This window comes from Sorex fumeus, unplaced genomic scaffold (assembly GCF_029834395.1).
Source record: "Sorex fumeus unplaced genomic scaffold, SorFum_2.1 ptg000122l, whole genome shotgun sequence".
In the NCBI taxonomy this organism is placed as follows: Eukaryota; Metazoa; Chordata; class Mammalia; order Eulipotyphla; family Soricidae; genus Sorex; species Sorex fumeus.
Genome location: NW_026606179.1, coordinates 50,018,172 through 50,035,870, shown reverse-complemented (window position 1 = coordinate 50,035,870; position 17,699 = coordinate 50,018,172). Strand labels below are relative to the sequence as shown.

At 53.1% G+C, this 17,699-nt stretch overlaps 3 protein-coding genes across 4 annotated transcripts in view; 2 read left to right on the top strand and 1 right to left on the bottom strand.

Annotated features, from left to right (window-relative positions):
• Positions 1–11,237, bottom strand: part of DUS2 (dihydrouridine synthase 2) — a 34,992-nt gene extending 23,755 nt beyond the window's left edge. The window contains exons 1-3 of one of the 2 annotated variants that reach the window (XM_056136293.1): positions 11,132–11,237; positions 5,686–5,827; positions 1,104–1,149 (exon numbers count right to left, since the gene is read on the bottom strand). In XM_056136293.1, the coding sequence (XP_055992268.1) occupies positions 1,104–1,149; positions 5,686–5,811 (172 nt within the window). In that variant the 5' untranslated portion in view covers positions 5,812–5,827; positions 11,132–11,237. The remainder of the gene's footprint in view (positions 1–1,103; positions 1,150–5,685; positions 5,828–11,131) is intronic. The other variant, XM_056136294.1, reaches the window with a different exon arrangement.
• Positions 11,238–11,281: 44 nt separating this feature from the next.
• DDX28 (DEAD-box helicase 28) lies at positions 11,282–13,051 on the top strand. The gene has a single exon (XM_056136290.1). It carries the CDS (start codon positions 11,296–11,298, stop codon positions 12,904–12,906), a length of 1,611 nt encoding a protein of 536 aa, XP_055992265.1. The 5' UTR covers positions 11,282–11,295; the 3' UTR covers positions 12,907–13,051.
• A 2,009-nt stretch (positions 13,052–15,060) lies between these two features.
• DPEP2NB (DPEP2 neighbor) lies at positions 15,061–17,699 on the top strand. Its single transcript, XM_056136132.1, has 2 exons — positions 15,061–15,127; positions 17,383–17,699. Exons 1-2 carry the CDS (start codon positions 15,061–15,063, stop codon positions 17,697–17,699), a joined length of 384 nt encoding a protein of 127 aa, XP_055992107.1.

Below are 17,699 nucleotides of genomic sequence, written 5' to 3'. Positions count from 1 at the left end.
ATAGCCAGGGTTCACTTCTGAGTACAAACCAGGACTAGCTCCTGAAGGCCTTTGGGTGTGACCCAATGACCATCACCACACACAAAAAAAAGAGCAAATTATGTGTAACATGATCCCAAGGAGATAAGGTAGGAAGGACATGCGTATGTGTGTATGTGAGTGTGAGTGTGTGTGTGTGTGTGTGTGTGTGTGTCTAACCCTGAAGGGCCTTTGGGTGTGACCCAACAATCATCCCCACAAAAAAAAAAAAATAAGAGCAAAATATGTGTACTATGATCCCAAGGAGATAAGGTGGGAAGGACATGCGTGTTTGTGTATGTGTGTATGTGTGTGTGTGTGTGTGTGTGTGTGTATGTAAACATTTACTTCTACTTGATATGTCAGAGATCAAGCCCAGGGCTTTACACATGCAAGGAGTACACTGTACTAATTAGCTAATTAGCAAAATCCCCAACCCAAACATTTAATATGTTTATAAATACACTAAAGGTTTAAAAATAAAGCCTAATCATTGCCCCTCTGCGTGGTTACCTTTTCAATTATGGGATATGGGGACTTTCATTTTCTGAATCATATAGGTACCTACTATTGATTCATAAGACAAAGAAAACGGTTCTAGTGACTTCTATTAAGGTTTCACAACACACATTTTAGACAGCCTCCCCAAAAGGTACCACAACTCTAACCAGAGCAGAATTGGCTTCTTCAATACAGTACACACAAAACCACAACTGACATATCCACCTCTGCAAAGCACCTGCCCATCTACCTTACCTTGCCTGACCAAGCCTGACTTAAGCAGCAGGGATTATGATTTTCACCACAGAGCTCCCCAAACAGGCACAGAGAGCTAATGCAGCTTGCCCGGGGACACACAGCCCACAAGAACAGGGCCCAGCCCAGCACAGAGCTGGGGCTTCCGGGTGCCCCCCTGGTGATTTCTAAGCCAGCAAGCCTGCAGGTAGAAAGGTTTCTCTGCCCTCTTCCAATACGTCTCTCGGCCATGGTCTCTTGGCGAGCAAGGAGCATGCTGGCAGGGCCTGTGAGTCCAGGCCAGGGTCTGACAGCCGCATGCAGAACTCTGGGCCCGGAGCTGCACTCACCATTGACAACTCTCTTGCACTGAAGCATCTTGAGGTCAATCAGCTCCTGCCAAGAAAGCAGAGGGCACGCGTCAGTCCTGGACTCCGAGAGACCAACTGGCCTAAAGCATGGCTTTGGGGAAGTGTGGCACAGCCCTCCACACCCAGGCCTCAAGCCTGGCTAGCGGGGACCCACCCCAAGTGATCCTCATGCTAATACTCTTCGTAGGGACCTTGGGGACATTTGGGTAAGGGGTACACAGGGAGCCAGAGAGAATAGCCTAGAATGTGAACTCCTGAACAGTTCCCTTACCTACTCCTTTCAGTTCTCGTCCGTGCCCCCAAAGACCCTCCTCCACCTCGGGTCACGGGTCACGGTCCTCCCGTTGTTCATCGATTTGCTCGAGCGGGCCCAGCACAGCGGTAGGGCGTTTGCCTTGCACGCAGCCAACATGGCCGACCCGAGTTCGATTCCTCCGCCCCTCTCGGAAAGCCCGGCAAGCTACTGAGAGTTTCTTGCCCACACGGCAGAGCCTGGCAAGCTACCCATGATGTATTCGATATGCCGAACACAGTAACAACAAAGTCTCCAATGGAGACGTTACTCCTCCACCTCAACCAAGAAAAAAAAAAGTAGGCAGGGAGGAGCTCCAACGGCCAGAGAGGCCGCATGAACAGAAGCACAGTGAGTAAGGTCTTCGATCTACTTCAAGAGGCCTAAACCCACCCCGCATGGGTCACACTAGGACATGAAAGGCACTGTCTGTCACTCAGCTCTGGAGATCTTCAAACAGATGTAGGAAAGAAACATGGGGGGTTTGGGGGGTAGGGAAGGTATTCCAAATGGGCTTCATAAAAACTGAAGGGGGGGGCTGGAGCAATAGCACAGTGGGTAGGGCGTTTGTCTTGCACACGGCCGACCCAGGTTCGATTCCCAGCATCCCATATGGTCCCCCAAGCACCGCCAGGAGTGATTCCTGAGTGCAGAGCCAGGAGTAACCCCTGAGCATCACCGGGTGTGACCCAAAAAGCAAAAAAAAAAAAAAAAAAAAAAAAAAACGAAGGGGAAGGGCACATCTCCTGCAAGAGTGAGACTCTCCACTGGGCAGAGGCAAGACCATTCTGCTAGGCTCAGGAGCACTTCAGCAGACTAGCGTGACAGACAGCGAACCAGCCCTGTCTACACGCCCGGGGCTCACGTCAGGGATTCTGGGGGGTCCCAGAAGATAAGAGGAGACACAGCCCATGTGCTCAGTCCCAGTCTGAATTCCCAGGAGCTCCAGCAAGTCCCAAGAGCAGCCAGGCGGAAACCAGCACTTTTTCGATCTTTCCTCCTTCTGTTTTTCTGGCCACACCAGGGGTGCTGGGGATCACTCCTGGTGGTACGTAGGGGATCACATGCAGTGTCAAGGATTGAACAGGGTCAGCCATATGCAAGGCAAGCAATTTAAGCCCTGTACTACCTCTACCTCTATGGCCCAGAACATGAGATTATCATAGATATTTCTATTAAAAAGTATATAAATGGGGCCAGAGCAATCGTATAGCAGGTAGGGGGCTTGTCTTGCACGTGGCCAATCCAGGTTCAATCCCATTCCAGGTATCGCATATGGTCCTCAAGTATCACCGGGAGAGATTCCTGAGCACAGGAATGGGAGTAACCCCTGAGCACTGCCAGGTGTTGTAAAAACAAACAAAAAAGATATCAAAATAATCAATGGGGGAGGGGGAGTCAGACAGTAGAGCAGATAAGGTGTTTGCCTCGCTCCTGCCCAACCAGACTAGAGTCCCAGCACTGCACACAGTGCCCCTGCAAGAGTGAGCCCAGAGCAAGGAGTGAGCCCTGAGATCAGCCAGGGGTGGACCACAAACCAAGAGGAGAAAAAAAAGGAAAGGAAATGGGGCTTCAAAGAGGTATCTGAACACCAATGTTCATCATAGCACTGTTCACAATAACCAACAATCCAAACAGCCACTGACAGATGAGTAATATACAAAATGTACCTTGTACATAAAAGGGCTATTCATCCCGTGTCACACATCTAACCTGGATGAACCCTGAGGCCCTTACGCAAATTGAAATACCACAGAAAGACCACGTCCCACGTGCCCACAGGCACACGTCAGGAGTTAAAGGAGTCAACACACAGACCCAGAGCGCACAATGGAGGCACAAGGGATGTGAGGGGGGGAGGGGTGCAGTGATGGGCTGCATAACAGGGACAGTTTCCGCTTTACAGGGTGAAAAGGTCTGAAGACCTGCTTTCCGGCACGGTGCGTGGGCTTGACTATAGCCTCGGATAGTTATGATGGTATACTGTATGTTATGGAGGGCTGTTGTTTTTTTAGTTGGTTTTGGTTTGGTTTGGTTTTAGGACTGCACCTCGCAGTGCTCAGGGCTTCCTCCTGGCTCTGTGCTCAGGGATCCCTCCCAGTGATGCTGGGGATCAAACTGGTATCAATCACATGCGACGAAAGTTTTTAAACCCCTGTACTAACTCTCTGACCTTATGTGGGTCCTTGGATTTTTTTTTCTGGGTTGTTTTTTGTTGTTGTTCATTTGGTTTTGTTTTGGGGCCACACCCAGCTGAGCTCAGGGGTTACTCCTGGTTCTGTGCTCAGGAATCACTCCTGGCAGGCTTTGGGGACCATATGGGGTGCTGGGGATAAAACCCAGGTCAGCCACGTGCAAGCCTTGCCCACTATGCCATCACTCCGCCCTCACGCCACTGTTTTACAGACAGAGGCCAGAGTGATGTGCCGTCCACTGGGCCCATTGAGTTGGTCATCGGACTCCAACTCCCTTAACTCTGGCTGAGCTACTTCGGCCTTTCTTTACTGCCAGCTGCAGAGGGTTCTGCAAAGCTTCAAAGTTGTCCACATGCCTGGAATATCCCGGGTCTTATACTCAATCCAACAAGGTGGGTAGGGTGACTTTATTATCCCACAGATGGCACACCTCACAGGAACCAGTTCAGGTCGTCCAGGGCTAGACATGGCCTGTTGATGCCACCTGCAGGTCATTCTTGCATCCACCAGGGGGTGCCAGGTACCAAACTACACCCAGGCCAGGACTTGGCACCCTGAATGCCTCTAAGCCTCTGCCCTCTGCCAAATACATGACACAGAATAAGCCCTGAGCACTGCCGGTGCACTCCCCCACCAGACTTGAGTTTGAGGGGGAGCTCTCCAGATAACTGTGACACCCACTCATACTCCCTCAGGGCACAGCATCAGCTACTCCTGTAATTCTATTTTTCCCCGGGCCCAGAGATGGCTCAAAGGAACACAGACTTTGCATGCCAGAGCCCCATGTCTGTTCATGGCACCATATTATCTCCCAGGAACTAGTAAAAGTGATCCCAACCCAAGTACTGCAGAGGGAGTAGCCCTTGAACAATGCCAAGTGCGGCCCACAAACAAAAAGAATTTTATTTTTCTTGCCTATATTTTTGTTGGAATTTTTTTTTAGGGCCACACCCAGTGGTGCTTAGGGTTTACTCCTAGCGTGCACTCAGGGATCGCTCTTGACGGTGCTCAGGGACTGAATCAAAGAAGGCCACGTGTAAGGAAAGTGCCTTATCTCTGGAGCATCAAATGCCTTTCATTTTCTGTCTTTCCTAGAAGATGCTTTCCTGCTTTTTCATTTTTCTAGGTGGGAGGGGAACACATGAGGATACCAGGGATAGAATCCAGGACCTCACACATGTGGAATTTACTCTCTGGAACAGCTATGTCCTCATCCCCTAGAGTCAACACTTCCTAAATCCACCTCTGACCTCAATCAATTAAAAAGAAAAAAGTTAATAAATAAGAGTGGGGGCTGGAGAGATAGCACAGCGGGTAGGGCGTTTGCCTTGCACGCGACCGATCCAGGTTCGATTCCCAGCATCCCAGATGGTCCCCTGAGCACAGCCAGGAGTAACTCCTGAGTGCAGAGCCAGGAGTAACCCATGTGCATCACCAGGTGTGACCCAAAAAGCAAATAAATAAATAAATAAATAAGAGTGGACTGGAGTAATGGTAATGGTATAGCAGGTAGGGCACTTGCCTTGCTCATGGCCAAACCAGATTTGATCCTCAGTATCCTATATGGTTCCCAAGCCTGCACAGGGTGATCCCTGAGTGCAGAGCCATAAGTAAGCCCTGAGCAGGTGTGGCCCCAAAACCAAAATATATAAAATAAAAACATCCGCTGACACTCTCAAAAAATAAATAAGTAAATCCTGGTGTGAAGTCCTAATATTCTCCAGCACTGCGAGCCAAGTAGCCTGTCCACCAGCTACTGATGCCACGAAACACTATGCCCCACTAAGCCACCTCATCCACCTTGCCAGGCCTGAATCTGGCCCTGTTCTTCCTCTTCCGGACCTGTGTCTGACCACTCCTGTACTAACTCACTAACCCAGATCCCCTGCAAGCTTTAGGAGGCCCAGGCTCCCAGCATGGCTTGTGCGGGTACTTTTCCACCTCCCATGGGGAGCGGTTGGGAAGTGAGTACCCATCCTGCCCTCGATCTCCTGATCAGCCCCCGAAACCCACCCAGGTAAGTGACCGTCCTCCGGGGGAAGGTGTCCGGGAAAGCGGAGGGGGGGCCCCTTACCTCACAGTACACAATGTCCGCCCCATAGTCCAGGGCCAGCAGCCTCATTGGCAGAGTCCCCACGCGAACCATCGGGGCCAGGATGAGTTTGTCGCTGTAGCACAGGGAGAGGCCGTTCACGATCATGCCTCCTCGCTGCAACCTGAGGAGAGGGGAGCAGAGTGAACAATTCCGACGGGACCCTCTCCTGCTCTCCAGCGCGGACTTGCCCCCTCCTGCTAACACGGCTTGGGGACTTTCCTCCAATCATGAAAAAAACTTGGGGCCAGAGAGTGGTGCAGGAGTGAAGGTATTTCCCTCGCACGCAGCCAACCTGGGTTCACTTCTGGAATCCCGTGTGGTCCCTCAAGTACGTCAGGAGTGAGCCCTGAGCACAGACCCAGGAGTCAGATCTGAGCACTGCCAGGTGTGAACCAAAAACCAAAAAGTAAATAGATCAGTAATAAATGGAAGAAGAAAGACCTAAGTTCATCCCTTCACCCCACAGACATGCAGCTCATTGTCTGAGCTAACATCTTGTCTCTTGGGCCACATTTGACACAAGATTGTCTTGCTCTGCTAGTGCTTTCGTGCTCATGGGGAACACGGGATATGCATGTCAAAGGAACAGGCAGGGGCTGGGGAAGACAGTACAGCGGGGAGGGCGCATGCCTTGGACGCAGCCGACCCAGCTTTGATCCCCGGCATCCCAGGTGGTCCCCCCCACACCACCAGGTGTGATCCTGAGTGCAGAGCCAGGAGTAACCCCTTAAGCACCTCCAGGTGTGGCCCACAAACAAAAACAAAACCCAAATTAATAGGCGAATGTGTCAAAAATGTACCGGAAATTCGGTAGGGCTAGAGCAGTGATTCCCAGAGTGGGTGGAACCCTCCGGAGGAGGAGGGGGCACAGGAATGGAATGACCTAGTGGGGACATCAGCAGCCTCAGGTGAGGACGATGCACCTGCTGTTCGTTTGCTTAGAGGCAGGTTTTCAGGGGAGCAGGGAGCGGTTTCTGTCAAGGAGGCAGTAAGGCCAAATCAATTCGGGAGCCTAGAGGAGGGAATGAAAGAGAAGACGGAGGGGAGACTGAAATTCTGAGGATGGGCCGGGGTGCAGCCCGAGCAGCAGAGCATGTGCCACCACAGAGCTCAGGCCTCAGTACGGCGGCCACCCCGGCCACAGCGCGCCCTGCTCACCGCGGCCCTCGTAAAGAAAAGGCAGAAAATGCCAAGGATTGAGGCCGGAGCGATAGCACAGCGGGTAGGGCATTTGCCTTGCACGCGGCTGACCTGGGTTCGATCCCCGGCATCCCATATGGTCCCCCAAGCACTGCCAGGAGTAATTCCTGAGTGCAGAGTCAGAAATAACCCTGAACATCACTGGTGTGATCCAAAAAGAAAAAAAAAAGCCAAGGATGAGTTAGAAACCTTTTTAGTTTTGTTTAGGGCCCACAAGCAGTGGCTTATCCCTGGCTCTGCACTCAGCCCTACTCCTCAGGTGGCTTGGGGGACTACAGGGAGTGCCCGGGGATTGAACCCAGGTCAACTCCACGGTGATAAAGAGCCTGTTTATCTCTATATCAAGGTCCTGGGTTTGATCCCCCGAGCCAGAAATTAATAAACTAATGAAAATTCCAGCTATTTGGAGATGTAACTGGTATGAACACTGCCCCAGGGACTGCAGCCACGCCTCGCTTTGTGGCTCAATTGGGATGGCACCCCCACATTTGCGTTCTTTGCCTCCTCACCATGAGCTTGGCAGGATGAGCACTCTTGGCTGAGGCACATGAGTTCATGGGTATGGAGCCTCTGGGGGTCACTAAGCTGCTCCCAAAATAAGCCTGACCCTCCCTGGCTGTGGGGCTCATACATCCTTTGTGGCTGCAGTGCTCGCCAGGCACTGCACCCGTTTTATTTTGGTTTAGGCCCCTACTCCCAGGCGCTTACAACTTCCCTCAGTCAGTAAGTCATTCTTACTTCTAAAGCGCAATACTACGAAACACCGCCTCAACTTCTCAGGGTTACTCGAGAGAGGGGACTGACAGAGTCTACGAAATGACAGACACAAATTAGGGGCCAATGGCGGAGGCCGGTTCAGTCGGGCTCTTGTACTCGCTGTGACTTTTGAGGGAATTAAAGGAAAGAGCCTATACATAGAGCAGTCACTGTCTGGTCACCTGGACCAAATATCTGAAAGGGGACGGATCAATAGTACAGCAGGGAAGGCATTTGCCTTGCATGCGGCCAACCCAGGTTCAATCCCCAGCATCCCATATGGCCCCCCCAGCACCTCCAGGATTGATTCCTGATGGCAAAGTCAGGTGTAACCCCTGAGCATCGCCAGGCATGACCCAAAAATAAAATTAAAAAAAAAAAACACAAATATTAGAAAAAAAATCCAAAGGCAAATATATATCTAAATATGTGTTTCTTATCATTTCTTTAATGGACCTACTCTGCCATGGTACAAAGAATTCTATGCTTACAGCTGAAAAGATGGAGGCACGTGTATATTAATAAAATGTTGGGGGCCAAAACAACACTAGAATGGGTAGGGCGCTTCCTTGCACATGGCAATCCAGTTTCAATCTCTGGAATTGTCTCAGATGATCCCTAAGGCTGCCAGAAATGATCCCTGGGCATAGAACCAAGAGTAAGTCCTGAGCGCCACTCAGTGTGCCCCTCCCCATCCAAAAAAAAAAAAAAAAGAAAAAAGAAAAGAAATATACTGAATTAGATATCTAAAGAGCTATTTAGTGGAGGAACAATGAGCCTTGAATTCTTGGAGAGAATCACAAGTGTAACTTAGAAGCACTCCATCTGGAGTATCCTTTACGTCAACTCCCATCTGATTTTATCACCAGTGGTCATCTGGGCAACACAGAACAGTGACAGGCAGTGATAGGACAGTGGGCTCTCATTGAGATAGCGCTATCACAAGAGCGCCTGCCTTGCACCCAGCTACATGGGATTGATTCCTAGCACCCCATATGGTCCCCGAGCACTATCAGAAGTGATCCCTGAGCACCGCTATGCATGGCCCCCAAAATAAAAAATTGATTTAGAAACATTTTTTAAAACTTAATGTAGGAGTACTGTTATTGATTCAGCCACCTATAAAGCTGATTGAATTGGCTAAAAACATTTTTTAAAGGGGGTCAGTACAGCAAGAAGGGCATTTGCCTGGCACACGGCCAACCGAGGTTCAATCCTCAGCATTCCATACGGTCCTGTGAGCCCCCCCAGGAGAGGGATCCCTGAGTGCAGAATCGGGATAAGCCCTGAACACTTCTGGGGGTGGCCCCAAAACCAAGAAATAACTTCTCAGTGAAGAAGCTCAGATCTCTCAGGCCGGATGTAGGCAATGCCAATGGCTCAAGTTCAGGATGAGTCACGAGTCTGCCATGGGCCTCAGTTCTGCCACCACACGGTGGACAGCACACTGCACCTGTCTCTCTCCTGAATGATGCATTATCCAAATACCTGAGGAGGTCTTATTCTCCCTGAACTCTCCTCCACCCCTCAGAAAACACTCCATCCTGCCTTTATGGCTTTCAGGGATCCCCACACACCTGATCCCAAGGGAGTCACAGACAGTGGGGTCAGGATGCCCACAGGATGTTCAGAGGGTGCATGGGGCTGTTCACGCTTTGGCAAACAGGCCTGAGGTGAATGTACATCCGGGAATCAGCCTCTCTGCAGTCCTCACCCTTTCCCACCTTCACCACCATTCAGGATGAACACTTTTGATTATTTTTTGTAAGGTGCTGCCTTATGCTCTGTATACTCTGTGACAGCAGTCTGGCCTTCCCCACCAGATGTCAGTAGCACCTCCCCAAAATTGAAAATGCTCCCAGCTACTGGCAAGTGTGTGTGTGGGGTGGGGGTGGGGGGGAGAATCACCCTCAACTGTCCTCTCCAATGGCTGCACCCCCATAACCCTACAAAACTCTCACCTACCCGGATTTAGCTCATTACTCCCCAGAAGTCAACGTGCATATCAAAATGGTATTTAAAATCTTGAAAGTATTTTTCTTTTGTGCTGAGGAGAGCGCTCAGGTGGTCGAGTATGAGTCCAGCATGGGGGAGTCCCTGAGTTCAATCCTACCCCACTCAACCCCACCCCACCACTGCCAGGAGTGGCTCCCATGAAAAAAAAAAAATGTTTGGGACTGGAGCCATAGCACAGCAGGTAGTGCGTTTGCCTTGCATGCAGCCAACATGGCCAACCCGGGTTCGATTCCCAGCATCCCATATGGTCCCCCAAGCACCACCAGGAGTAATTCCTGAGTGCATGAGCCAGGAATAACCCCTGAGTATTGCCGGGTGTGACCCAACCCCGTGCCGTATTCGATACGCCAAACACAGTAACAACAAAGTCTCCAATGGAGACGTTACTGGGCCCGCTCGAGCAAAAATAAAAGTTTATTTGCTCATTTAATTGGTTTCTTGGGCCACACACAGTGGTGCTTAGGGCTGAGTTCAGGGGGACCATATAGGGTGCTGGGGACCCAACACTGGTCAGCCAGATGCAAGGCTAGGGCCCTGCCTGCTGTGTTCTCTCTCTGGCCCTCTTGACAGTTGATGAAACTTAAATACTTTCTTCCAGATGTTAGGACACTCCCAAGCGGTTACCCCACATTCACCTTATCTCCCCCTCAGACACTGGGGGCTACAGGAGCCATCTGACACTCCCTCTCTAAATCTGTTAAGTACAACCAGAGGCTGGAAAATTGGTTCAGTAGGTAGGGTTCTTGTCTTGCACATCGACCCGGGTTTGATTCCTGGCATCCCCCTATGGCTCCCTGGAGTGGGCACAGAGCCAGGAGAAAACCGTGACCACGGCCGGGTGTGACCCAAACACTAGAAAGTAAAAAGGTGAGAAGAACAACGACTGAAGAACTTGGTGGAAACCTAAACATCTGAATTCTGGGCTGCGGGCGATAAGCGGAAAGGGCAGGCGGCACGAGAAGGGTACTCGGGCTGAGAAGGGCGACCTCGGTGACAGGGAGAGAGGACAGTGGGCCACGGCTGACAAGAGGAAAGCAAGGCAGGAAAAGATGAGTCCTCTCGAGGGGCAGCTCAACACCCGACTCCCCCTGAGCAGGGAGCGGATGCTGAAGCCGCCCACCCCGCCGGCGGGCGCCGGGGGCTCCTGGGGGTGCCTGCCCCCATTCATTCAGACTCTCCACTAACGATCAGAACCCGGCCTGCGCCAGCACCGCCTCGAGGAAGCCCCCGCCGCCCCCGGGGCGGTTCCGGGGTGACCCGCGGACAGCCAGGGCCGCGGAGGGAACGGCGACCACGACTCGCAGGACGCCGACGCCCATTCGCCTGACCCCCTCCGCCCCTCGGGGTAAGGCCGAGTCCCAACGGCGCGGGGCGCGGGCGCCAGGCCCGCCGGCCTCGCGCGCCCTTCCCCGTCGCTGGCCCAGGTCTCGACGTGGCCGGGCCGCGCTCGCACCTCCAGACAGACCTCGCGACGGCTGCGCTCCCCCAGATCCTCCTGCCTCAAGGTTCGCCAACAACTCCGCACACACGGAACTGAGCCGCGGCAGCCACCGTCCTCCCGGCCCTGGCGCGCCCGTGACGTCACTGCCGTGCGCCTCTTCCCCCGCCTCGGGGAACATGGCGCTGGCCCGGCCCCCGCGCCTCCTGTGCTTCACGGCTCGGTGGCTTCTGGCTCCTAGACGGGAGCTGGCGGTAGGGGACCCCGATGAGCCCCTGCCGGTGGTGCGAGTCCCGCGGGCTCTCCAGCGGCGGCAGGAACTGCGGCAGCGCGGCCGGGAGGGCCCCGCGCAGCCGGTGCTGGCGCGACCCGGTCCGCTGCTGGTGTCGGCGCGGCGGCCCGAGCTGAACCAGCCTGCTCGCCTCACGCTGAGCCGTTGGGAGAGCGCGCCCCTCGCCTCGCGCGGCTGGAAGAGCCGCCGCGCGCGCCAGGACTATTTCTCCATCGAGCGCGCGCAGCGCGACGCCCCCGCGCTGCGGAAGCTCGCGGAATCCCGCACCTTCGCCGACCTGGGGCTGCAACCCCGCGTGCTGCGCGCCCTGCAGGAGGCCGCCCCCGAGGTGGTCAGGCCCACCACCGTGCAGTCGAGCACCATCCCCCCGCTGCTTCGCGGCCGCCACCTCCTGTGCGCCGCCGAAACCGGCAGTGGTAAGACCCTCAGTTACCTCCTGCCTCTGCTGCAGCGGCTCCTAGACCGGCCGAGCCTGGAAACGGGCCAGCTCCCCGCTCCCCGGGGCCTCGTCCTCGTACCTTCCCGAGAATTGGCCGAGCAGGTGCGGATCGTCGCGCAGCCCTTGGGCAGCTCCCTGGGCCTCCAGGTGGCAGAGCTCGGGGGAGGCCACGGCCTGAACCGGATCAAGCTGCAGCTGGCCAGACAGCCGCGGGCTGATGTGCTGGTGGCCACGCCCGGAGGGCTGTGGAAGGCCCTGAGGCGGCGGCTGCTCAGCCTGGAGCTGCTCTCTTTCTTGGTGTTGGACGAGGCCGACACGCTGTTGGATGAAAGCTTCCTGGAACTGGTGGAATTCATTCTGGAGAAGAGCAATATAGCAGAGGGTTCCGCTGACTTGGAAGACCCCTTCAGCCCCAAAGCCCAGTTAGTGTTGGTGGGGGCCACCTTTCCCGAAGGGGTTGGCCAGCTACTGAGTAAAGTTGCCAGCCCAGAATCACTAACCACCATCACCAGCTCCAAGCTCCACTGTATCATGCCTCACGTCAAACAGACATTCATGCGACTGAAGGGGGCAGAGAAGGTGCCCGAGCTGGTACAGCTGCTCAAGCAGCGGGACAGTGGTACCTCGGGGTCAGTGCTGGTGTTCTGTAACAGCTCCAGCACTGTCAACTGGCTGGGGTACATTCTGGATGACCACAAGATCCAGCACCTTCGGCTGCAGGGACAGATGCCAGCCTCCATGCGGGCAGGGATCTTTCAGGCCTTCCAGAAGGGCTCCCGGGACGTCCTGCTCTGTACAGACATAGCCTCTCGGGGCCTGGACAGCACCCAAGTGGAACTGGTTGTCAATTATGATTTCCCCCTCACCCTGCAAGATTACATCCACCGGGCAGGCCGGGTAGGCCGGGTGGGGAGCGAGGTGCCAGGCACTGTCATCAGCTTTGTGACCCACCCTTGGGACGTCAGCCTGGTTCAGAAGATTGAGCTGGCAGCTCGCCGACGAAGAAGCCTGCCAGGACTAGTGTCCTCTGTGAGCGAGCCTTTGCCCCAGCACACCTGAGACCAGCGGGCTTCAGTGTGACACCACAGCAGGAGTGTGCTGCTCCCTGGGCAGGGCGTGCTCTGGTCAGCAGGCTCCCTGATGAGCTCTGGCAGGGAGAGGTCAGAAGCCCGCCAGCACTGCTGAGCTCGGTGCTCTCTAGTCTTTCTCCTGAGTCACGGGAAATAAAACAGTTTTGATTTTGCATGATCATGGGTTTCTAGCAGTAGATCATCTTTTTATGCATCTCCCCAAATGATAGGGGAAAATTCCTGAGAAGATTAACCTTCATACCCCAAACTGCCACACCCAGGATGAAGCCTCCCTCTTCCAGTGGATCTTCAAATGTTTTTGTGGGGTTTTTTGTTTTGTCTGGAGGTGGTACTTAGGCTTACTCCTGGCCAGCTCAGAAAAGCGTATGGGGTGCCAGGGATCAAACACACGTGGGCCATATGCAGGGCAGACACTGCACCTGCTGTACTAGCCCTCCAGCCCCAGTGAATATGTTTATCCCCTACCCCCAGAAGGTACCCATTTAGCCCCAACAAAGTGGACGACAAGCAGGGATATCCCAGTGATGCTTGAGGTTTACTCTGAGCAGTGTGTAGGGCACCATACAGTGCTTGGCATCAAACCAAGGTTAACCATATGCCAGGCATGTGCCTTAACCCCTGTACTATCTCTTGGTATATGTATGAGTATTTTGAAATGGTCTGTGGAATCCCCAGTGTCAAGCCCTCAGAGGTCGATAACCACTTGTCTCTATCCTGCCTTTTCCAGAGTCCCAGCTAAGTCCATCAGTACCCATCTAGTCAAAGGGAGAGTCCTAGACAAATGAGCTCTTTGTAACCCTGGAGATTATGTGTTCTGCTGGCCAATCGCCAGGACTAACCACATCCAAAGCTTTCCCTTTAGTACTGGGCTCCCTAAAGACAGCTCGTGTTAGGCCTGACTTCATCTGTTCTGCTAAGCATCATAGAGAAGATGCTTGTAGATCTCAACCAGGAATAGGAGCCCAGTAAATCTATCCTTGACACAGCCCTACTGTGTCTACTCTGCAATAGCCCATTAAGTTATTCTGAGCTGGACTGATAGTATAGCAGATGGGGTCCTTACCTAGCCCATGGCTGACCCAGGTTCGAATCCTGACACCAAGCCCCTTAGCACAGAACTAGGAGTAAGCCCTGAGCACTGCCAGGCGTGGCCCAAAGACAATTTGTTTAAGCCAGGAGTCGCTTGTAAGGATGGGTCACGCCAAAGTCCTCAAACTCGATGTCTACATGTGGGCCGGCTCCAGCTAAGGCCAAGTCGACTCCCTCTGGGTAGAACAGATCAGCTCTTAGCCCCTTTTGTGGTACAGACCACGTTGACCACTTGGGCTGAGCCTGCACCTCCCTCATCCTTCTTGATGGTGAGGTTGTCAGAGGGGTACAGTGTCATTTTATGTGATGCTATTTTGTCATGTGTCCTTTGAATTTCATGTTACTATGGGCCTGTCATTCCCACTAAATGAATTTGGCCTTGTATCACCTATGACCTCTCTCCCAGCTGCCCTGGAGAATGAGCAGAGCTTGTCGTCACATCCCTATCAGTTGAAACTCTGCAGTCCAGCACAAAGCTGTCATCTGCCAGATGCCCCCTCATAAGCCGTGTGACTGAGCTAGCACGAGTTGCTGGGTTTTCTGAAGAAAGCATTGGAAAAGGTCTGAATTCCCTGAATCTACATTCTGAGCAGGACAAGCAAAGAACTTGGCTTTGCTTTTTTCAACTGAAACTTTTTTCTTCCCTGTCCTGTCCACATGTCCAAAGCTCAGGCCCATCTTCGGGGACCCTTCAATGATTGCCCAGCACACATAAATCTGCCGCTCCAATTATTCGTACTTAGGTTAGTGCTGTTCAACCTAGTCTTTTAGGTGAATCTCCTCCATCCTACCTCAGAGGGCAGTCTCTCTTGCCCTGCCACCCCTACTATGTGCAAGAAGGACCAGGCCGAGGAGATTCAGATCACATGTCCCTATGCCTCAGAGAACCTAAAGTCGATCCTTGTGTGACCTCACTGGGTAGTGATGACGTCATAGGCCTCTCCCAAGTTGCCGGGCAGAGTTACTACACAAACGTGCCCTTGAGGAAATTTTCATTTCTCCCTGAGAGACCAGTTTGGTTGCTTGGGGGAAAATGTCAGATCGGATCTTTTATATTCACTCTAACTTGTCCTGTGTCCCGTGGGATGGCCCCACAGCTGGTAGGACAAGACCTAGTCTCTGGACCAGAAGCACTGATGTCCATGCACATAACCTCATATGGCTACCACCCCTCAGAACCTCCCTGCCTATCAAGTATCTACCCATGACCTGTGGCCTCCTCAGGGACCCACCTTGTTCTCACTCACTGCAGAGAACGTGTGAACTGTCATCCATGGGTAAGTGTCCAGGAAAGTTCTAATCTTCAAAACTGCAGCCTTCCCCTCAGGACTACGCAATGCTGCCATTCAGACCCTTTTCCTAATTGGCCTCTTGGCAAAGAGTCAAGTGCCTTTTGATTAGCAAGTGACAGATGGGGTAGTCCGAGAGAGAGAGCTGTTGAGAGCCCCTCCTGAACCCCACTTCACGCTGTCATGTAGACATCCACATGAGTTCCATCAGACACACGGAGCCTGAGCCTGCTGAGTCCCTAGGGAAGAGTGGTGGCATGTGGCTGGGAAGAACCAAAGCACCAGGGGAGCCATGACACAGCGTTTGGGACTCAACGCTGAGGAGATGGGGTGCCAGGAGGTCGGGGCCCTGTGATTACGGAGTGGGGAAGGAGTCTGCCTCCAAGCCTCCTGGTCACCCGTACCTCAGGGTCTGCTATTTTTCTTTTTCTTTTATTTTGCTTTGGGGCCACATGCAGTATTGCTCAGATTCACTCCCAGTGGTACTCAGAGGATGGAACTGGGCAAGCCTTGTGCAAGGCAAACACCCTACGGCAATACCATTGCTCTAGCCTCTGGCTATTTTCTAATATTCATAAAAGGATTAGAGCTTGGGTGATTAAACTCAGTGTGAAGGGGGCTAACAAGTTACCAAGGGGGAGGGATTCTTAACTGTCCTGTACTAGATTTTCCCCAAAAGTTAAAAGCCATTTCCATGAAATCCTCAGAAGTGATCTTAAGAGGCCAGAGCTGATTGTATAGTGGGTAAGCCTTGCACATGGCTGACCAGGGTTCGATCCCTGGCATCCCATATGGTCCCCTGAGCCCCACCAGGAGTGATCCCTAAGCACAGAACTAGGAGTAAACCCTGAGCACAGACAGGTGTGCCCTCCGACCAAAAAGAAAAAATAAAAGTGACCTTAAGAAATGTTTTGGGGGTGGGGCTAGAGCAATAGCACAGCAGGTAAGGCGTTTGCCTTGCATGCAGCCGACCCAGGTTCGATTCCCAGCATCCCATATGTTCCCCTGAGCACTGCCAGGAGTAATTCCTGAGTGCAGAGCCAGGAGTAACCCCTGTGCATTGCCGGGTGTGACCCAAAAAGCAAAAAAAAAAAAAAATGTCTGGTGGGGGAAAATGTTTTGGAGAGGCCAAAACCATAGGACAGCAGGTAAGGTGCTTGCCTTAAACTCAGCCAGCCCAGGCTCAATCCCCCAAGCACCACCAGGAGTGATCCCTGAGCTCGGAGCCAGGAGTAAGCCTTGCATGCAGCTAGCTGTGATCCAACAAGTTCCCTCAAAAAAAAAAAAGTTTTCTTGGAGCAGAGATAACAAATGGAGTGCAGAGCTTTCCTGGTATTCAGTGACCTGATTTGACCTCCAGCACCACATGGTGCCCTGTGAGCCTTCAGGAGAGACCCCTGAACACAGAGCTAGGAGGAGCCCTGGAATACTGTCTCAGGGTATGGCCCAGACCCCAGCTCAAGCTGGAGAGACACCTCAACAGGCTGGAACACATGCTTGGCACGTGGGAGGCCCAGGTTTAATCCCTGGCACCGCATGTAGGCCCTGGAGCACCACCAGAAGTGACCCCCAAGCACCACGGGATGCCACTCCTCCAAAACCAGAAAGAAAAGAAAAAAAAAAAAGAAAACATTTTTCTGTTGTGGAAGGGAGATTGCCTGCAAACTTTGTGGGGTTTTTTTGTTTTTTTGTTTGGGGGACCACACCCAACAATGCTCAGACGTTACTCCTGGCTCTGTGCTCAGAAATGACTCCTGGCAGTGCTTGAGGGACCATATGGGATGCCAGGGATCGAACCCAGGTCATCCAGGTGCAAAGCAAGCGCCCTACTCACTGTACTATCTCTCCAGCCCCTCTTTGTGGGGCTCTACTGATAGGAGCAGGTTCTCCATGTGCTCCCTGGCTCCCATTTGCAGCCAACGTCAACACTCCAGGGACTCAATGGCCAAGGCCATGTCTTAGATACCAGATTAGAGGGTGTAAGGCAGAAACGAGAGAGCCGTGGGAGCGGGAGGTGCGTGGGGTCCGACAGCCGCATAGGACTGAGCTTGTGCCTCCCTTTGCAGCAGCAGTGGCACCCTCTTCTCCCACACCCGGCTACTACCATGTCCTCTACCGAGGGTTTGGAGAGAGCCAGGTGGGCTGGCATGGCGAGACATACTGCCTGGTTGGCGGCTACCGGACCTACGGAGATGCCCCCGTGGCCACCCCAGAGAAGATGGAAACAGAGAAGCCGGCCCCCCGACGGGCTCCCAAGAGACGCCACTCTCTGTCCGAGTTGGACAACGAGCTGGGCTGCTCCAGTCCCAAGATTCAGCGCTTGCATGAAGTGGCAGAAGGCAGAAACTCACTGGCTGAATCCCTCTGTGGAGAGAAACCATGA